This window comes from Phyllostomus discolor, chromosome 12 (assembly GCF_004126475.2).
Source record: "Phyllostomus discolor isolate MPI-MPIP mPhyDis1 chromosome 12, mPhyDis1.pri.v3, whole genome shotgun sequence".
NCBI classification, from domain to species: domain Eukaryota; kingdom Metazoa; phylum Chordata; class Mammalia; order Chiroptera; family Phyllostomidae; genus Phyllostomus; species Phyllostomus discolor.
This window is the reverse complement of record NC_040914.2, coordinates 7477605-7498192: the sequence shown is the minus strand read 5'-3', so window position 1 is coordinate 7498192 and position 20588 is coordinate 7477605. Positions and strand designations below refer to the sequence as shown.

Below are 20588 nucleotides of genomic sequence, written 5' to 3'. Positions count from 1 at the left end.
AAGGCATACGTAGGCAGTGTCCCCTAAAATAGACTTCCATTCGCTGGCCTCATCCCTCAGCTAGCAGTTGTGAGAGAATTTGTTCAAAATTTGCTCCCTGATTGGTGTAGATGCTGGAAGTCCCCACAGGTGTCTACTTTTCACGCGAGACACTCAGGATTCTGGGGATGGAGCATCCTGCACTGGGCCCCAGTCCCACCCCTCCGAAGGTCTCAGGCCCATTCTGGACCTTCCCAAAAGGTTCACCCCCTTCTACAGGACCTGTGCTCCAGGGTTCCCAGCTCAACACGCAGTAGCTTGGTTCTTGGGAAGGCTGTGGTCTCGGACCCAGAGACTCCACTCCCAGAGCTCCTGATTCTGCTCTCCTGCTTGAACCCCTCTTCACTGGCCACTCCTAGAGGGTAACAGACCCCTTTCCCTGCCAGAATCGTCAAAGACTCCCAAGAGCACACTCTCCAACTCCCAGAACTGCAGATTCTCCCTAGGGAATTCCAGTCCCCTCCCTTTACCTTTAGGAGCCCCAAGCCACAGAGGACCTTAGGCCCGCCTTGTACCCCCTTTAAGGGTTCCAGGCTCCAAGCCCCCTGCAGGGCTTCAGAGGTTACCAAAACCAGTCCCCTCTCTTCATTACAGATTCAAGGCTTAAGCCCCACCTTCTTTCCTCAGAATTACAACCCCTCACTCCCTCTTCTCTCTTCTCCCCAAGGCACTGCCCCAGGGCTTTAGGCCTGCCCCCTAGTTGACCCAAGTTTCAGGCCACACTCCTTCCCATAGATAATTGGGGGTTCCCATACTTAAAGAGTTCCCATACTTAGTATCCCAAGCCCCACCCCTTTTACATTTCACCACCTCTAGGCTTTCCAGGCCCCATCTCACTGCAGTTTAATTCTTAAGGTTTTCTGTTTTGTAGTGTTAAGTCTCTCCCCAAGGGTCCACCCACATAGAGTACTTAGGCACCCACCTGGACCAGAAGCCTATCCCACACTAACACAGCAACAGATCCACCTTTGTTTTTTATCCCCTACTTCTTCCAGTGAAAGGTATACAGCAAGCATGGGGGACCCCTCACCCTCCCTGGTACAGTGAGGCACCAGGGCTGACTCACATAGCCACCATCACACCATCACTGCTACCTACAAGCAATCCACGCCTTCGTCCTACACTGACACTTAGAATTGTGTGCCCATCCACCATTCAGGGACACACAGCCCTTTGAAACAGTAACAACAGCATTCAGGCCCCATTCAGGGGCATTTGTGGGCTGTCCCAGCGTGATGATGGAGTGCCTGGTTCTGTCCACTGAATGTGCTTTCTGTTCCTGTCTTTGTGAAGCCCCCCATGACCCCCCCCCCCCGCTATTAGCCCTGCAGGACAGCATATCCCTGCCCCCTGCTGGTCCCCCTCCCTACATCCTACCCTGTGGCTGGAGCATTTGCTGGGTCGCTGCCGAAATTTCTCCCTTCTGTCTAGGATCCAGGGCATCTTCAATACTCGTTGCTAGGCAACAGTCACTGGCTCACCACTGCAACTTCCGGGGATGGCGTCAGATTCCCGTCCCCCCTCCACCCCCCACAGCATTTGGAGTCCCCAGCTCTCAATCCCAATCAGTGCCACTATCTCCTAGGGCTCCCAGGGTCACTTTTAAATTTTATTATTTATTTATTTATTTATTTTTAATTATTTTATTGTTGTTCAATTACAGTTGTCTTCATTTACCCCCCAACCACTCCCCCCCACCCCAGCCATCCCCTCCTCCCTCCCCTGCTTCCACCCACCTTGGTTTTGTCCATGTTTTCTTTGTAACTGTTCCTGAAAACCCTTTCTCCCATTATCCCCTCTCTCCTCCCCTTTGGTTACTGTTAGATTATTCTTAATTTCCATGTCTCTGGTTATATTTTGCTTGCTTGCTTGTTTTGTTGATTAGGTTCCAGTTAAAGGTGAGATCATGTGGTATTTGTCCCTCACTGCCTGGCTTATTTCACTTAGCATAATGCTCTCCAGTTCCATCCATGCTGTCTTTCTTACTTACTTATTTGTTTATTTATTTATGTATTTATAGTTTATTTGAGCCAAACTGATGATATATGCAGGGAAGCTCAAATGCTCCCCCAGGGTCATTTCTATGTCATCCCTTGGATCCTGATCTGCTCTCAACCCTTCAGAAACCCCAGAGTTCTGGAGTCCTGGGATTCCAGAAGCTTCCTCCCAGGATGCACACACAAACAGTTTTATCCCTTGTATTAATAAACAAAGCAACTAACAAAAATCTCTTTAGTGTTCTAGATTTACTGACATATCCCCCTTGGTTCTAGAATCACAAACACATGTGGTCTGTATTCCCTGACATGGAAAAAAAACACCTCTCAATATTCCAGATCTGCAAGCATTACAAAACACCCTCATATCCTAGAGTCCCTGACACCCCAACAGCCTCCTCTGTCCTAGACTTCCTAACATTCAAACATCCCACTGTGTTCTGAGTGCTCTGGCAGATAAAAACATTTCTACCCCCGGCCAGGTGGTTCAGTTGGTTGGAGCGTCGGCCTATGCACCAAAAGGCAGGGGGTTTCACCGCCCTCCGCCGTCAGGCACATACAGGAGACAAGTGATCAATGTTTCTCACAGTGATGTTTTTTTTTTTAATCCCAAGTCAATAAACATCTTTGGGTGAGGATTTAAAAAAACATTTCTAGAGTTTGAGCCTCACAGGCACTCCAGAACATTTCTCATATTTTAGAATCACTCACCTTTTAGGCCTCCCATTCATGTTCTGCCTTCTCTGACAATCTAGAGCCCCCCCCCCCCCGCCCATTGTGGATCTCTTGGAATGCAAACAAACCATCTAGTGATCTAGAAAAGTTGACATTCTAGAATAGCCCTAGATTTTCTAATAATCCAGATTCTTTTCTTTTATAACTCTCAGCATCCCATAAACCCTGGCATGAAAAATATTCCTATTAGTGTAGATTCATAGGCCTTCTAGAACATTTCCATTTTAGAATTATTGACTTTCCAGGTCCTTTTTGTCAGGACACTTCTACAGTCTGGATGCTCTGAAATGCAGGGGAGAACCCTAACATTGTCCATCCACTAGAACTCTAGAATATCCTTGTGTTCTAGATTCTCTAACATTCTAGACCCATCTCCAGCATGTTACAGAAGCTCTTGCATTCCAGGAACTCTGGGATTCTACAATTCGCATATCCTGAAATCCCTTATTGGCCCACTTTCTCTCCCTTTCATTGGTCCAAGGAAAAGATGCTGAAAATTTCCCTGAAGAGTTTCCACAGGAACAGGTATTATTTGAGGGACGATCCCAAGGATGTCAGGCTGTGGTGAGCTGAACCTATCTGTCTCACATACCCTCTCAGGTGTGGGCAGCAAAGAGGTGAAAGACTGGGCAGCTAGGGACGTGGGTAAGGTGTTGGGAATGCTGGGGTTTGGAGTACAAATGTTAAGGATGTGGCAACAATGTCTGTGTTTACACTGACCTGTGGCCATTCATCCCCATTTGTGGTAACAAAACCCTGATTCACTTTTCAAGAAATCCTCTTCCACCGTCAACATGGAGGTGACCTCACCTGGCCATAATGATTGGTTCAGGGATGCTCATCTGATTCAATTCAAGCCAATTCAGTCTTACAATTTCTGTGGCTGCTAGAGAGAATACAGTTGCTAAGGAACTACCTGGAGTTATTTTGGCACAGAGAGGGAAAACCTGACTGAGAAACCCCTGGGTGCAGCCATGCCTGAACCAGAATGTAAGCCTATGCATTTCCTTTTTTTGCTTAAACCAGGAAAGGCAGATGTCTCTGAGTCTACAGCCAGAGATGGGCCCCACAGCTCTCTCACCTTTTCCCTGGGGTGGGGGGGTCCCAAAATCCTCTGAGAATGTAAGGAAGATGTTGGCAGTGAGAACTTTATTAGGCAAGGGGTGACTTTGGCTCCCGAAAAGGGGTAGGGGGATCCAGTAACAGTGACCACTCCAAGGAGGCCCTGGCCCTGAACCCAGGGCTCTGACAGGAATCAAGGAGGAACCAGAGTCCCCAGGACCTGGGTATCCAAAGGCACCATGGCAGCTGCATTCAGAAGGAAGTTTCATTGAGCTTCATCTTGGGGGGTGCAAGGGGAGCCCCAAGACCCGTGGAGGGCCGGGGAGCTGGTGTCGGTGGCCGTCGGGGCTCTGGCCCACTGCGCACCAGTTCCTGGCAGCGTTCCACGAAGCTGCCTCCCCCACGGCGCCGGACCTCAGCCTGTGGGGGGCTGGGGCTCCCACGGCGGCCAGACAGGGAGGTGTTGCTGGAGGCTGAGTGGAGACTGTGGGAGTGATGCACGTCAGTGCTGGCCATTATGAGGCAACTAGGCTACTCACCCCCACCAAGACCACCATGTTCTGTCCTCCCCATGGCACAGAAGGGGGAGTGGAGCCATGCCTACCTGGTGAGAGAAGTGCGGGGGGAGGGGCTAGGGAGAGAGCCCCTCGAGGACGCCAATGGGGCCAGGTCGCACTGCTCCAGCTGTTCCATCAGCTCTTCCTCTGTCAGGCCACCTGCTGGGGGGCAAGGAAGCAGGCGGGGTCAGGGAACAAGACAAGGATTGCAGGGCAAGGGAAAAGGTGAAGTGCAAGGGTTGAGGTCAGGAGAAAAGATGCAGAGGTCAAGGGACAGGGGTCGGAAACTGAGAGGAGTTAAAAAGTAAGGGCAAGGAGGGGTTGGCGGGCAGAGGAAGGGATCAGAGGGCAAGGGCTTGAAGAGGGAGATCGTGATGAAGGAGGATATGGAGAGGGGTTCAGGGTGAGTCTGTGAGGCTTGGGACAGGATCAAGGTGGGGCGGGGAGTACCAGGAGCCTGGCCAAGGCCATCCATGGCGGTGGTCAGGTCCCACATGGCCAGGCTGCCATTGGCCTGGCCAGTGAGCAGGTAGCGCCGGGGCCTCGAGCCAAGCCGCCGGGATCCCTCACACTCGAGCACCGTGAAGGCGGTGGTGGGTGAGCCATCCACGGAGCGCACGGAACACACCCTGCAAGGGAGGGAAGGGGTCACCCTGGCCACATCAGGGCCTGGCCTGTTTCTTCTCATCCTCACACCCGTCCTAGGCCACAGGCCCCACTGTTGTGGCTTCCATGCTTGCTCCTCCACCCTCAGGCTTCTCCTTCCTCCTCCAATCTACTTACTTGAGCTCTGGCCCTGGGGGGGCCAGCAGCTCCTTGGATGTCCCCTGCCTTCACACTAGCCACATGTCCCATGTGGGCCTCAGAACTCCGCCAAATCTGCTGCTCCCTTCATTCCCACCCCGGGAAGGCCCAAGTCTCACCCTCGGTGCCTCCCTCATCTCATTGTCTCGGTCCCTCAGGCTCCTGCATATTTTCCACGGCTCCTCCACCCAGCCCAACACATTGCCCCAGTCAGGCCCACCCTCTCCATCCAGGCGCCTGCCCAGCCCCCTCACTGGCCTCCTACCCAAATGCCAGTCTGTCCCTGTCATGGCAGCCATGGCTCCTAGGACCTGCAGGACAGTCTCAGCTCCTCCATTCGATTGCCAAGGCCCTGCCCCTCGACAGCCCCACCGCTCACCTCCAGTTGTGCTCTGGCCCCCGGAGGCCATGGGCGCTTCACTGGTTACCCCACTTAGCCATTCCTAGCCTTTGCATATGCTGTTCCTTCAGCCTGGCACACTCACTTCTACTTATCCTCAAGGCCTCAGCTCCGTCTCCTCCTCAAGAAAACCATCTCTGGCCTCCTTCCCAGGCTAGAGCCAGCCCCATCTACAGTTTCCTGGCCACCTGCCCCACCCCCACCCCAGCCCCTCTGCCCAAGCCCCTGTCCCACCCTGACTACTGGGGGCAGTCTCCAAGCTCTGCCACAGGGGCCACCTTCCCCAGCTTCTCTCCTGCCAGTGTGTCTCACCTTTGCTGCCTCCAGCCCTCCAACCCAGACCAGGCCTCTGCTCCCCCCTAGCCCCTGCTTCTTCCGTGCCACTTGGCCAAGGCCTCCTTCTGGCCTCCATAACATAGCTGGCCTCCTGCCTTCTCCTCTGACCACCCTACCCGTCTGATGAATGGTCCTCACCGCTGGCCAGTGGATGAAAGGCGCACAAAGAGCTGGCTGGCGCTTGGCACCACCTTCTGAATGAACACTTGCTGGTCATCCCGCTCGCCATAGGGACCTGGGCCAGGAAGGCAAGAGGGTCAGGCCTGCTGAGTGCCTGGGACCTCCAGACCCCGAGGCTCCGCCCCATCTCAGGACTAGGTCCCCAATCCTAAACTGATGAAGTTGGGTGGGGTGAAAGAGGGCTAAGGGTCAGCAACAGTCAACAGGGCTCAGGTACATTAGGGATAGGGGTGGTCCCAGGTCAGGGGGCAGTTAGCAGGAATCAGTGGGGGCAACAGAACTGGACAGGAGGAGCTGGGAGTAAAGAAAGGTCAAAAAGGTTCAGACAGGGGGCCAATGGAGGCCAACGGGGGCCTGTGGGGTAGGCAGCCAGGGGCTAGGAAGCACCAATGTCATTGCCAGCACTGCAGCCGCCATGCCCATCGGCCGACTCCAGAGCCAGGATCTTGAAGGAAGCAAGTGGGGTGGAACCCGGCTGGGTGGAAATCATGCCCCGGAAGCGAGTCACAGACCAGGTCCGCACGTGGTTGTTGTCAGCACAGACTGAGGGGCAGAGGGCAGCGGGTCAGGAGGGCTGTTGCTGCCCACCTTCCCCAGCCCAGGAGGAGCAACTTTCAGAGGTGTGAGGACTCAGATACCTCCAAGCTCTTTCCCCGAATTCCAAATGGTCAAAAATCCTGTTGGCTCTGCCTCCGAAACTGTTCAGAGCCTGATCTCACCTTACCCTGTCTGCTGCCTCCAGCTGCTTCTGTTCATCTCATCTCCGCCTGGACCATTGCAGCGGCTGCCTCCCTCTGCTCCCTGCTCCTGCCCTGTCCCCTCTGCCTTTCCCACATGCAGCCAGAGGGAGCCTACGCACACCTGCATCAGGTCGCTGCCCTCCCCTCCTCTCCCAGACCCCTCCTGCAGCACCATCTCAGTTGGGCCAAGGACACAGTCTTCTCCGTGGCTTGCAAGGTCCTACTGACCCACCCCCATCAATCCGCCCTCCCCCTTGCCCACTCCACCCTGCGCACAGGAGCTCCCTGCTTTTCCTCAGATATACCAAACGTCCTCCCACCGCATATCCTTTGCCATGCCTGTTCCCTCCGCCTGTAATGCTTGTCCCCAGCGATCTGCGCTGTTCATGTCCTCATTTCTCCTTCCTTAGAATGGCCTTCCCAGAACCACGCACTACCCAGTGACCCTGACAATCTCATTACTGCCTGATATCGACTTACATTTTTTATTAATTTGTCTGCTGTCCCCACAAGAACATCTGCTCCACCAGGATAGGGACTTGGCCTGTCTCGTTCATCACTATGTGTGCCTGGCACACAGTAGGTGTTCAATAGACATTTGTTAAATTGATAAATTATTTACTCCCTCAAATTCGTCCCCTTTATAGCGTCCTCTTACTTCTGCGATTACTGTCCCAGGTCTAACTTCTCTGCCCTGTAGGTCTCTCCCTACACAACGTCCCTCCCCAGTGGAAACCCTCATCCACCTGGCTTCACGCTCCCATCGGGGCCACCCCGCCCGCAGAGAGAGGGCACAGGCAGCCCGGCGGGCCCACCTGAGATGAGATGCTTCTCTGACAGCATGATCTTGGTGACGGGGCTGCGGTGCACAGTGAAGGTCTGGAAGAGCTGCGGCCCGGAGCCCACTGTCTCGGGGTGCTGCACGATGACCCGCACGCCCCCTGAGCTGGTGCCATAGGCAATCTCAATCCAGTTCCCGCTGTCACCTGGTGACGAAGAGAGGGACAGGGTCACAGCAACACAAAAACCAAGGCAGAGAGAGGCAGACAGACAGAAGAACAGAGAGTCAGGAAGCGAGGAGAGAGGGAAGGATGAAAATGGGCGGGTGAGGAGGGGTGGAGACGGAGGAACAGGACACGAAGTGACAGGTCAGAGAGACAGAGAACCGGAGACAGATGTTAAGATGAAGAGGCAGACCTGACAGGAGAGGGAAGGGAGAGAGAGACCACAGAAACGGGGAGACGGGGCGCTGGGCCAGTGAGTCACAGGGAGGGCTCTAGACAGACACACACGGACAGAGATGGAATAAGAGAAACAAATAAAGACATATATGAACAGAGAGCAAGAGAGGACGTGCAACCCAGTGCATCTGAGGGACTCCCTGCCCTCGCCAGCTTTCCAGAAGGGAAGAGTGATTCCCCAAGTGCCACAAACTCCACAAACCATCTAAAAGACTGGGGGTAGGGAAAATGTGCTTGTAATACTTTGTGCAGTTGAAAGCAGTGGACTGGGGTTGTGCATCACCACACGGATGGATATTAGACCCAGGGTGAGGCGGACAAAACAAGAGGACCTCTGAGGCAGACGCCTGGTGCTGCTGCACAAACTCCAGCCTCTCTGTGCCGCCCATTTTATAAGGGCACATGCATGTGAAAACACAAATGTTAGTCATGACAGAATAGCAGCATACGGTGGGAGAACAGGGACATATGAATGGAGTAAGGGGGGGGGGCCTTACAGGTGGGGGATGGGCGAAGAGGTGAGGGGAACATGGTCAATAATAACACTATGACAGTTCACACGTTGACAGAATTGTGGGGTGATCACATCATAAGGTGTAAAAGTGTTGAATCACTAGATTGTACACCTGAAACTAATATAACTAATGGAGTATATCCCACCTATATGTAAATTAAAAAAAGAAAAGAAAGGGGCCTTACATGATGACATGCTTCGAAGTCAGGTATAATATTAATTTATTCCTGCTAGAAAAAAATGTACCATAACCCTTGCCTCCCACCGTATGTATACCAGCTAATTCGAAGTGAAACAGAGGCCTACGTGCAATTGCTAAAACTACAGAGCTTCTAGAAGAAAATACAGGGGGAAATCTTCACAACCTGGAGGTAGGCAAAGATATCCTAAGATCCAGAAAGCACTAATGAATAAATAAAATAAAGTAATTAACCATTATGCTAAGTGAAAAAAGGCAGACCCAAAGGCCACACAGTGTATGATCCCTTTGCATGAAATGTCCAGAAGAGGTGACCCCACAGCGACAAAAAGTAGGTTAGGTTTTCAGGGGCTGCCAGGAGGCAGGAATGGGGTATGATTGCTAACAAGTTCAGGGTTTCTTTTTGGGGTGATAAAAAATCATATTCTGGAATTAGATACTAGTGACGGTTGCACAACATTGTGAATCTACTAAAAATCACCAAATGCCCTGGCTGGTGTGGTTCAGTGGATTAAACATCAGCCTGTGAACCAAAACATTGCCGGTGCAATTCCTGGTGGGGCACATGCCTGGGTTGCAGGCCAGGTCCCTCCCTGGCTGAGGGTGTGAGAGAAGCAACTGATCAATGTTTCTCTCACACTTCAATGTTTCTCTTTCTTTCTCCCTCTCCTCTTGCTAAAATAAATTAATTAATTCAAATCTTAAAAAAACCCCCACAAAGGTAAAAGAAAATAAAAAAAATAAAAACCACCAAATTGCACACGTTAAAATGGTGAATTTTATGGTATGTAAATGGTATCTCAACAGAAGCAAACAAAAATCAATTTTTTTCTATTTGAGGCCAAGGAAACAAGACAAAAAAAAAAACTGTCCCAAGTGAGAAAACTCAGCTTGGTCCACTGTAAAATGTGCCTCCTCTTTGTTTTAGGGGCACACAAGCATCATGCCCCAGTCGCAGAGGTGGGGAAGGAACCCACAGACAAACGGCTGGTAGTCAACTCTGCCCTTCGTGGGGAGGCCTGCCGCCGTCCAGTGTCTAGGACAGTGCTTATATATAAGTGGTGCTCAGTGAGTATTTGCTGAATGACTGAGTGATGGGTAAATCTGTCCCCTCTTCCATTAAGTCTCACTGGGTCACACTACACAAGCAGTGGGGAGACAGCTGTGGGCTGGGGCTGGCCTCAGATGGTGGTGGGGAGCCAGGTCAGAACTTACTGGTCTTAGGGGTGAGGTAGACGCTGAGGGCTGTGACCCCGTCTTCTGCTGGGTCCCGGTAGAGCTCGCTGACAAGGAGGTCATTGTCCTTCATGCGCAGGGGAAACTTCTGCACATCTGCAGTGGGCACAGAGGATACAGCAGGTTTGTTCAAGGCACCCCAGCCTCTCCCCTCCTCTCGCACTTTCCAGGGCAGGTGCTCAGGCACGTGCTGCTCACCCACGTAGTAGATGGAGCCATTGTTGCAGCCCAGGAGGAGGAAGGAGCCTGCTGCATCGTAGCTGGTGATGGGCTGCACTTCCTGGACCTGGGGGCAGGGCAGACTGTGGCTGGCAGTCCCTCCCTGCGTTTGCCTCTGCAGCTCCCAGCACTTGGGCCCTCACCACCCCTGCAAGAGCCCACCCACCGAGAGTTTCTAGGTCCACTTCTCTTCTGCCTTGCCTGCTCTAGGCCTGTCTCGATCTGTTTCTCTCCATCTCTAAACATCTCTTGGTCAGTGCTTCTATCTCTGGGCTTCTCCTGGATGCTGTATCTCTGACACTTCTCTATTCAGCTCCATCCATTCTTTGGGTCCCTTCATCTACCACAGGCATTCAGTCCTGGTTCCCCTCTGTCATCTCTTTCCACTTTTCTGTCTCTCGCCCTCTGTCTGTCTCTTCCTCCCTCCTTTCTCTGCTTGTCTGTCTGTCTCTCTCTCAAACACTCACACTTTAGCAGAAGAAAACAACTGCAGGTGTGCTTTCTTTACATTTTGGACATGGCTGGGGTACATGAGGCAAGAATGACAGACATTTGCATGTGTCTCTCTGGGTTTCTGTCTCCTACACCATCTCCCCTCACCTACTCCCCCATCCAGTACCTGGAAAATCCTCTCTCCTTTCCAAACCCACCCATCTTTCCTGTGAGCTTGGCAGTCCCTCCTCCAGGAAGGCCTCCCTGATGCTCTTTAGGCCTTTAACACATATATCCAGACTCTGGCCCACTGCTGGGCTTGCTGGCTCTGTCCAGGTGGGGTGAGGCAGAAAGAAACCCCGCCTGAGAGGTGTGTGCAGTCTGGACACTGGGGAAAGGGAGAGCCAGCACCCTGACCTGCCAGTGCTTGGTGACGGCATTCCACACGCCAATGCGCCCTGTGTGGCTCGTAGCAATAAGCTGGTTCCCAACGAAGAATAAGGCCTCCACAGGCACCCCCAGATGGAAGACTCCTGTTGAGGGGAAGGAGCAGTCAGCCAGGACCCTGCTTCATGGGAGAGAAGAAGGATGGCAGCAAGAGTTCCGAGGCCCAGAGGAGTCAGCTGGCCATGGAATCCTCACAGGACAGAGGATTCCATTAGGAATTACAGGGGTTCTCCCGAGAACCGAGATTTGCTAGGGAACAGATTAGTTAACAAGTCAGAGATATTTAATGAGAACACAGGGTCTAATAGGCTTGGCATTCCACTGGCATGAAGCATTCCAAAAAGGCAAAGACATCTAACAGGGCAGTGAATTCTGACAGAATTGTATGTGGGTGGATTTTCTACCAGGCTAAGGAATTCTAACAGGATACAGAATTCTAAAGCATTGGAACATCCTAATAATGCAAATAACTATTATGGGTTGGAGAACTGTAGAGCAGGGTTATTTTCAAAGGCCATAGAATGCTAATGGGGTAGAAAATTCTAACGGACCACAGACTAGAATAGAATTCTACAGGACAGAGGCTTCTGGAAAAAGCCTGGTGCCATACCTATCTCAGAGCCACCGCCTTCCGCCTGCAGAGCCCACAGAAGGATCTCGCTGCCTGTGGCTGCTGCCACCATCTTGTCATGCTCACCCAAAGCCCCACCGAGCACCCGGGCTGTGAGTGCCAGTCGCTCGATGGGCCAGTCCAGGCGGGGACTGGAGAACACCAGCTGCCAGCCAGAGGCTTCCTTCAGCCTGGAGGATTGGGGGACATATCAACCCTCGCCCCAAGCCCTCCCCATCAACAGGGCTAAAAGCCTCCTGCCACCACCCTCCCCAAGCACCTGTAACAGACAAGAAATTGGGTATAGGCCACAGCGATCCAGTTGTGGTGTCCACACACGAGGCGCACCATCCCTGGTTCCTCCGGTAGCCCTTAGAGGGGAGCGCAAAGATCAGCACAGGGGCGCAGGGATTCCACTGGCTGGCCATGCCTCCCAGGAGACAGAAGCATACCTGATAGGGAGGGAGGGGTCTTCTCATCCAGCATTCGGCCCAGAAGCCCTGCATTGCCCAGGTTGGGGGGCATGGTGTTGCTCCTTCGAACAGGTGCTGGGCGTCCCCCTGTCTGCTGGGGTCCCACCAGGCTGTGCCGGTTCCGCCGCTTCATTGGGAACACTATGGCAGGGAGAAGGGGCAGAGTGACAATAACTGTAATAATGGTAATAGTGGCCACATAGCAAGCCCTTAAAATAGCCAGATATTGTGTGGAACACAGTCTTTTTATTTTTTTTTTAATTTTTATTTATTTATTTTTAGACAGAGACGAAGAGAGAGAGGGAAACATCAACATGTGGCTGCCTCTCGTGCGCCCCCCACTGGGGACCTGACCTGCAAACCAGGCATGTGCCCTGACTAGGAAATGAACCAACAACCCTCTGGTCCGTAGGCTGGCACTCAATCCACTAAGCCACACCAGCCTTTTCTTATGCCACAGTCTTTTGTTATGAAAAGAATTTGGGTGGTGTGGGGACACTGCATTAAGTGAAACTGAATCACACAGCAAGTTACTCCCTTTTCAGTTCTTTTTGGCCTATCACAAAGGAAGAATCAGTTTAGAAAGCCATAATATTGATTATCTCTTCAATATTTGCTAATCTTTCCTTTTAAGAAATGGAAGCCTGTCCCCTTGGCAGAAAAGAGCATCTAGCCAGAGTTTAATAACACTGTTATGTTTGGGTCTTATTCTTGTGTTTACGTATTTCTGGTAGAAAGGTAGTGATATTAAGCTTCTATTTAAAATGATTTAAAAAAATAAAAACAAGGCAGAGCTAAGTTAAGAAAACAACAGCATAGCCCTGGCTGCTGTAGCTCAGTGGACTAAGTGTGGGCTTGCGAACCAAAGGGTCGCTGGTTCTATTCCCAGTCAGGGCACATGCCTGGGTTGTGGGCCAGGTCCCCAGTAGGGGGTGCATGAGAGGCAAGCACACACTGATGTTTCTCTCCCTTTCTTTCTCTCTCCCTTACCCTCTCTCTAAAAATAAATAAATAAAATATTTTTAAAAAGAAAACAACAGCATAGGTCTTCATATTTGGCAAACTTCATAAAAGTCATAGATATTGATTGAGGTTAGGGAAATAAAGCCATAAGCTGAATTTTCCCTTCTGTCCCTTCTACCAATCAGCAGAGCTTCATGGATTATAGGCCCCAGTAACCACTGGGGCATATTTTCCATGACCAGTAGGCTGGCTGCACCAAGGCCTCATGGATTATAGTCAATAAGTCTCCTTTAATAGTTCTCCCCTCCATGCAAGGAATCCAGTTCTTCTAAGCTTTCACACAAGATAATCAAACCTGGACTATGACTCTCATTGCACTCTATGGCATGCAATAGAGCACAGGCGGCAAACACAAGGACCTTGGGCTGAATCCGGCCCAGCACCTTGTTTCTACCCAGCAGCAGTGCTGAGCTCTCACTTAATTGATAAGGAGTTACATTTACACAGTCCTAAAATTACATCTGGCCCTTTGAAGGCAACTGCCAAGCTGATGTGACCCCCGGTGAAAACAAGTTTGACACCCCTGCAATAGGGCCTCAAGGGGGCCCCTGCCTCATTGGAATGCTTGTTCCTACTTCCTTTCCAAGCATCATACCATGCATTTGATACAGAACTACAACTCCATAGTGTCTCAGGGTTCACAGCACAGGCGCTCAAGAGCTGCCGGCCTCATGGGAAATGTAGTTTTTATTCTATCCATCCTCCATTCCATTCCTTAGTAGTGCCCACCTGGTGGAGGCAGGTAACCATTGAAGAGAACGTTTCCACAAGAAGAGCGATCCAACTCCTCCCGCAGCTGCAGACGACGAACTGAGGCAGAAAGACTTGAAGGATGGGTCTCGGTAGGTACTGAGTTCAATTCTTTCCCCTCTCCCCCATCTTTCTCCACAGAATACCACTACTCCGCTGAGACCCAGGACCAAATCCAGGGCTGTCAGCTCTAACCCAACCTTCTTTCAGGAGAGAGGGGGATGGAGGAGCATCACTAGGGAGCTGGTTTTCTATTCATTGAGGATGCTAATGGGGCCCCCACTTACCCAGAGGAGTGAGCCCATAGAACTGGGCTTCGTGAAGGAGGCTGGAACCGTGGACACCCCTGGGTAGTGAAATGACCAGGGGTCAGGGTCTGGGTGGTGGGAATGGGCATAGACTTCTGAGGAGAAAGTTTTCAAAACTGCAGAGAATCCCAAGAAGTGGCAGATTTTGATGGGTGATGACATGGCTGCTAAAAATGTGTGTGTTTGTGGGGAATTGTAAGGACACACAATTCAAATATGATCAAGGAGCTTAAGTGAACATTCTGAAGAGAAGAAATTTCTTAGGGCACAAAGACGATAGGGGACATCCCTTCATCCTCCATGCCAACCTGGGGTCCAACTCTTTGGTGCGCAGAAAGTTGAGGATGGGGGCGAAGACGGTGGGGTCCCTGTCGATGAAGATCTGCGGGGAAGGGGTGCAGAAGATGTATGGCACAAACAGAGGGGCTAAGTGGGAGATCTGTCCCTCCTCCTACCCGCTGCCCCATTTCAGGTCTTGCCCTACTCACAGCTCCGGTCTCATCTTTCAGTGTTGAGATGCGTCCGCTCAGAAGACTGCAGGGAAGCGACACAGAGCAGGTGTCACGGGTTGGAGTGTGTACGTGCGGGGTGGGGGCATGAGGTCTCCCCATACTTTCTCCTCTCGCCCTGCCCCTCCCCGTCCCAAACTCGCTCTCCCAAACCACCTGGAGAAGAAGGAGTCTGGTATCCAGGTGAGAGTCTGGCGAGAGGTACTGAATCTGTGCGGAGAAGGTGGGAAGGTGAGCGGACCAGAGGTGATGTAGGGAGGGTGAGGAATACGGCCCCCTACACCAGGGCCAGGTGAATTCCCTACCCTCCAAGGCAGCCAGTCCAGCCTCCCGCACCTCCCTCAGGGGGCGGAGCAATCCTTGAGAACAGGATTCCCCGGGAGAAGTGACTTCTCCCACCCCGCTCGCCGCCCCCGAGGGTGGGACCTCAGGAGTCTCTTGAACTCACCTCTTGCCTCCCACGTTCAGATGAATCACCTCTCCGGGAGGGCCCCGTCCCGGGAACCCTTCCGCCGCAGGGGCGGCAGCTGCCATGGCCCGCAGGCAAGCTGGCCGGTTTGTACCCGCTTCCGGGTGTCTCCCCGCCCCCGCCCTCACGGCGTGTTCATTGGGCAAGAAACTCCCAGAGCCGCCGGCGATTGGACAAAACCCTCATCCTTCGCAATTAAAGTCTCCGCCTCCTTAAGGGGGGCCCGCCTTTCCTGTCCGGGACGGGGCGGACCCGGCGGTTCCTTTGGGGAAGTTTAGTTAGGAGGGATGGTAAAACATTCCTGTATTCCTTTGGGATTCTAAATGCTTCGTCCAGGGAACGTGTTTAGACCCCGATATTAGTCCACACCGAGGGGGACCTTTAAAGGTTCTCTACAGCCCCAGTCTTTCCCCGCCCCCATACCCCCAAACCCAGCCCACGAAACGCGAACAAACCAGTATAGATCGTCAAAGCCAAAGGATTTATTATAGGTACATACAGTGTGCGCCTGCCACACCGCCCCACACCCCCGAGCCCCAGCGACTTCTCCAGGAGGTCACGGGGGCTGTCCACAATCCGGTTCCCCCCACTCTCTTGGAAGGTGCTTCAGCCTGAAGCATGCAGGGGGAGGGCTTCCCCTCGCCCCTCCCCTCACGAAGTGGCATTGACAACTGGAGAGGGGGAGGAGAGAGGAAGACTGTTTTGAGCTTTGACGTCCCTCCCATTTAATGCCTTCGCGGATGCGGGGCGGGGGTGTAGGGTGGGAGGAGGAGGTCCACGTTTTGCAAAAATAAACTAAGTCAGGAATTAACCGCATGGCTCTGAGACGGCGGAGTGCGGGGGCTTGGGCCCCTTCACTCCCCCTTCCCAGACAGAGATCAAGGCAGCATTGGAAGTGAGGTAAAGGCGGGGAGGGGCCGTCCCCTCCCCACCCCCTAGCACCCTGGATGGTCCAGGGGACCTCACCAGCGCCCCCATACCCATCCCTAGGGCGGAGAGGAGGGCAGGAATTATCGCCCCTACCACCCCAGCTTCCTGGGGCAGGATCTGGGGATCCAGGCAGGGGGCTTGGCTCAACGGGCCCCTTACCCGCTCCCCCAAGCTCAGTTATTGCATAAAAATAATGGAGCCCCAGCACCTGGGGTGGGGATGGCGAGCGGGAAGGGGCCGAGATATGGCTATAGGGGCGGCAATCCCCCCACCACTTTTGGGGGTGCAGAAGTCCCCTCCTTTCCATTGCCCGTCAAAGCACGTCCGCAGTGTTGGTGGAACGAGGGGCTCCATCCCTGCGGAAGAAAAAGTGTCTTTGTGCCCACAGTGCGGAGAGGAGAGGCGGGGACTTGTGTCAGGTCCTGGGGGTGTGAAGTCACTTCCGGCGCCCACTGGCCCTGCGTTCCCCTGTCTCCCGCTTAGGGTTGCCCTCGTCTGTAGACGAGGTAGTGGGTAGTGTCTGTCCCCAGCGGGCGATCTCCGCGTGTTCCGCCACCGAGGCGGCTACAGCCTCCAGCCAGCCGTTCATCTCCTCCTGAAGAGAGGAAACAGAGCACAGAGTCGGTAATCGTAAGAGAGGAGGCTGAATAATATCGGCAGAAACAGACAGAGAGAGCACTTACTAGGCCCTGTAAGTAGTACTCTACATGTATCAACTTGTTCAATTCTCACACTAACCCTATGATGAGAAACTATTTTTATCTCCATTTTTAAGATAAATAAAGGAGTCATGGAGTGAATAAAGACCTATTTCATAACCTCTTATGAGAATGAAGTAAAAAGTTACTATTTTAAAAATCTCTTCTAACCACCTCCATGCCTGCTCCTCCTCCTCTGTCCTTTTCCCAAGGTCCCTAGACCCAAGGTCCCTAGTCCCAAGGTCCACTCACATTCCTGTCTTTCTCACTCACCTCCTCCTCCCCTTGACACAGGACTGCCAAGGTTTAGCCTGTGCTCTCTCACTTGAGTCCCTTGCCCTGGCCACCTCCAGGGTTCACACTTCCACTCTTGCTCTCTCCAATCTACCCTGCACATGGTAGTCAAAGGGATCTTTCTTACATATCGCAGTAACCCTCCCTTGCTCAATACTCTGCCATGGCCTCCCAGTGACCTTGGGGCAAACCCAACCTCCTCTGGACCATGAGATCCAGCCCCTGCAAACCTCTCCTTGAACTCTCCTCAAGCATAGTTAATGCTTTGCAATTCTGCACCTCTAGTTCTTTGCACTTACTGTTCCATCTGCCTGTATCAACCCCATCAGCCTCCTCCATTTATCTATCTATGTATCTATGTATCTATCTATCTATCTACTTATAGCTAATTTCCCCTCTCTTATCTTCCCAACCTCACCTCATAGGCAGAGGCAAGGGGGTTGGACTCTGTCCTGGGGACTCCAGGCAGGCCTCCTGATCTGCCACTTATCCCCTTACTCACTGATTGCTCCCCCAGCTAGGTCAGGAACTTCTTTTGGGCTTTCTCTGCCTGTGGGCTTTCCCATTACAGCCCTGGTAACTCTAGCTTGTGCTTCCCCGTCACAGCCCCATCACTCTGGGGCAGCAACCAGCCAGCCAGGTGGTCCTTGAGGTCCAAATAATGTAGGGAAAGAACCAGATCTCACCTCATCTTTAGCCTGGAGCAAAAACTCGCTGCCATCCTGGGTCCTGTAGGAGGGGACACAGGACTTGGGGGATCTGGGGTAGGGACTTGGCCTGTCCTTCCACCAACTGTTTTTCCAAGGGAGTAGAGGATTGCTGGGAGGGGACAGTTGGGGCTTGGATCCCTCCCTCTGGCCCACTGAGAGTCTCACTGAAGCTTGAAGACGTGCTTCTTTTTCTTGTAGTCACTAGCCACCTCGCTGGTGGCCTTGTGCAGGCTGAGCAGTGGCTCCCCACCATGAGTGCCCCCAGATGTCGGGCCTTTGGCGTCCTTGTAGAAGCCCAGCTCCCCCTTGCTGAGCACGCAGTACAGGCTCACCCACGACCTGGGACAATGAGAGAGGGCTCAAGGCAGCGCTGCAGCACTCTGCCTGGGTCCTCTTCATCAATATCTTTCATGGGCTGAATCTGTCAGAGCCTTCCTCCCTCAGGCCTTTGCTCTACAGGGGCCATATGCCTTGGGTGTTCCTGAGCTGAGGGCAGGGCCTAAATCTCTCAGTACCCAGTCTTTGCCCAGGCTGGCCCTGCTGGGGTTGCCCTTCCTAATATGCTCTCACACTGAATTTCTAGAAGGGAAGACTTAAGCTGTCTCCTTTATAAGCCTTTTGCTTGGCCATGTTCCCAGCCACTCCCCTACCTCCCATGGAATCTCCTGAAAGGGAAGCTTATTGGTCTACTGCATGGAATGAAGAATTCATCTCCTCATTCAGCCAAAGCCCCAAAGAGGGAGGAGGAAGTACCCCTGGTTATTTCTATCTTGGCCTCAGCACAAAAAAAGAAAGACTACCTGAGACCCCACAGGCAATCTCAGTCTGTTTTGCCCATTTCATGCCGTGGATCTAGGCTTCACTCTGCTCATTGGCCAGTGCTGCTACCCTTTTTGGCTTCACCACTTCCCAGCTTCTGCCTCCCAGCTGGACAAAAAAGGGCTGGGCAATCAGGAGTTGGACTCCAAGCGTAAATACACCACCGTTAAGCCCTCTTTTGGATATCGATATGAGATGTCCTCAGCCCTCAGAGTTTGGTCTCCACACCTTCTCAGATTTTCCCCCAATTTAAAACTTCGCGTGTGGACCCACCCCATTAATTGGTTGGATGGACCTCTCCAGGCTTTACTTCATGAGACATTGAAATCCTCTAGACTAGACCCCACATCCGCTTTGCTACTAGCTTTAACTAACTCCTGGGTTTGTTCCTATCATATTGGGTCGCAATTTACTCACTTCAGGAACATTTCTTCAGGTCCCGCCCTCACCTAGGCTCCACCCGCTCACCCATTGGCCACAATAGCTTCAGGCCCCACTCCTCCTGCTTATTGCTTGATTACTTAAAACAAGGCGCGCCCCCTTCAGGTCCCGCCCACACCGCCGCGGGTTATACGCCCTTCTCACTCCCACCTATTCAATTACTGGACATCCTGGGCTTGGAATCCGCCTTCTAAAGCCGCGCCCACATGCTCACCGATTGGACGACTTGCGATTAGCGTCGAGCTCACGCTTGCGCAGCAGGAAGCCCTCGTGCTGCACAGTGTGGGTGGGTGGTGGCGGAGGCGCGGGGGCGGAGCCGCCCTGGGCCGGGGCTGAGCGGGAGCGCCGGCTTCCCCCGCCCTCACCGCCTTCGCGGGGCCGCGGCCGTCGTCGGGGCTTGGGCCGGTCCCGCGCCCGCGGCCGGTCCGGCCGAGGTGTCCGTTCGGGAGGCTCAAGCCCGTTGGGCAGGCGGCCGGGGGGTAGCTCTCGAGGCTGAGGCAGCGACGTCTGTGGTGAGGGAGGGGGAAGAGGGGTGCTGTACAAAGTCGGGTGTGGGCCATGGGGGAATTCGTGAGTCTGGGGGTCCCATCTGTCTGCAGGGCCATTCTGTCTTGGGGTCTAGTATGGGAGGACCTGAGGGCCACCAGTAGGCGTGGAATCCCTCTTGATCTTGGGGAGGAGGGGTCATGAAGGTGGGAAGCTGGCACGTGGCTGCCCCAGCTGTCTGTAGGAGGAATCTGGGCTTTCTTCTCTGTGTGTGGCTGTCTGTAAGGAAATTTGAGATTCTCCCATTGGAATGGAGAAAGAGTCCAGAGCAGATGTGGGAAGACTCTGGAGGGAGGGAGGGAGGGAGGGAGTGTGTGTGTGGTCGGTGGCCTCATCTTTCTAAGTGAGAAAATATGGGGAGTCATCTGGAGAACCTCACCATCCCTGGAGAGCCTCTCTGCAGGGTTCATCTGGAGGGGGTTACCCAGGGTTGGACACTGGTGTTTCTGGGATCCAGGTGACTGCACTGCAGAGTTCTCCATTCCCCACCCATCCCTAGGCTCAACTTACCCCAACAGGGAGCCCTGGGCCTGCCTCTTTCTCCTGCAGCTGCTCCACAATGTCAGCCAGGGTGGCCTTCCTGGTGGTGGGGGCAGAAAGACCCTATGGAACTGGGGTGCCTCCTCTAAGGGACCAACCTGGCCCTTGCCCACTTCTACAGCTGCCTCTCAGATGTTGGCCTTACCGCAGGTGCTCAGGCCATGGCTGCTGATTGGAGGATGGAACCTCTCTCCCTTTTGAGTTTTAAGCAACAGGAAGAACAAAATGCAAACTGGTGCCTTCAAGCCTTTGAACACACCGTGGCCTTTTCCCACCCACCCTTGAGCTTCCAAGTCCACTGGACTTCCCCCATTCCGGCTCTGATCATTC

General features: G+C 53.1%; 2 protein-coding genes across 6 annotated transcripts in view; both read right to left on the bottom strand.

The window, feature by feature from the left end:
- Positions 1–3901: 3901 nt before the first annotated feature.
- On the bottom strand, positions 3902–15398 carry SHKBP1 (SH3KBP1 binding protein 1). Of its 3 annotated transcripts, none has more exons than XM_028529863.2 (18): positions 15260–15398; positions 14968–15021; positions 14791–14836; positions 14611–14684; positions 14282–14340; positions 13974–14054; positions 12201–12362; positions 12029–12119; positions 11749–11939; positions 11109–11224; positions 10239–10326; positions 10020–10136; positions 7666–7836; positions 6498–6653; positions 6069–6165; positions 4841–5019; positions 4438–4552; positions 3902–4317 (listed from the first exon to the last, which is right to left on the bottom strand). In XM_028529863.2, the coding sequence occupies exons 1-18, from the start codon at positions 15343–15345 to the stop codon at positions 4086–4088; spliced, it is 2115 nt and encodes a 704-aa protein (XP_028385664.1). In that variant the 5' UTR covers positions 15346–15398; the 3' UTR covers positions 3902–4085. The 3 variants fall into 3 exon arrangements, with proteins under 3 accessions (XP_028385664.1, XP_035867824.1, XP_035867825.1); XM_036011931.1 differs by having other exon boundaries at positions 4438–4549; XM_036011932.1 differs by lacking the exon at positions 13974–14054.
- A 342-nt stretch (positions 15399–15740) lies between these two features.
- SPTBN4 (spectrin beta, non-erythrocytic 4) overlaps positions 15741–20588 on the bottom strand; it is a 70409-nt gene continuing 65561 nt past the window's right edge. For all 3 annotated transcript variants that reach the window (XM_028529904.2, XM_036011929.1, XM_036011930.1), the window contains 5 exons: positions 20229–20298; positions 19387–19679; positions 18078–18251; positions 17889–17931; positions 15741–16805 (listed from right to left, as the gene is read on the bottom strand). In XM_028529904.2, coding sequence (XP_028385705.1) covers positions 16647–16805; positions 17889–17931; positions 18078–18251; positions 19387–19679; positions 20229–20298 — 739 coding nt within the window. In that variant the 3' untranslated portion in view covers positions 15741–16646. The remainder of the gene's footprint in view (positions 16806–17888; positions 17932–18077; positions 18252–19386; positions 19680–20228; positions 20299–20588) is intronic.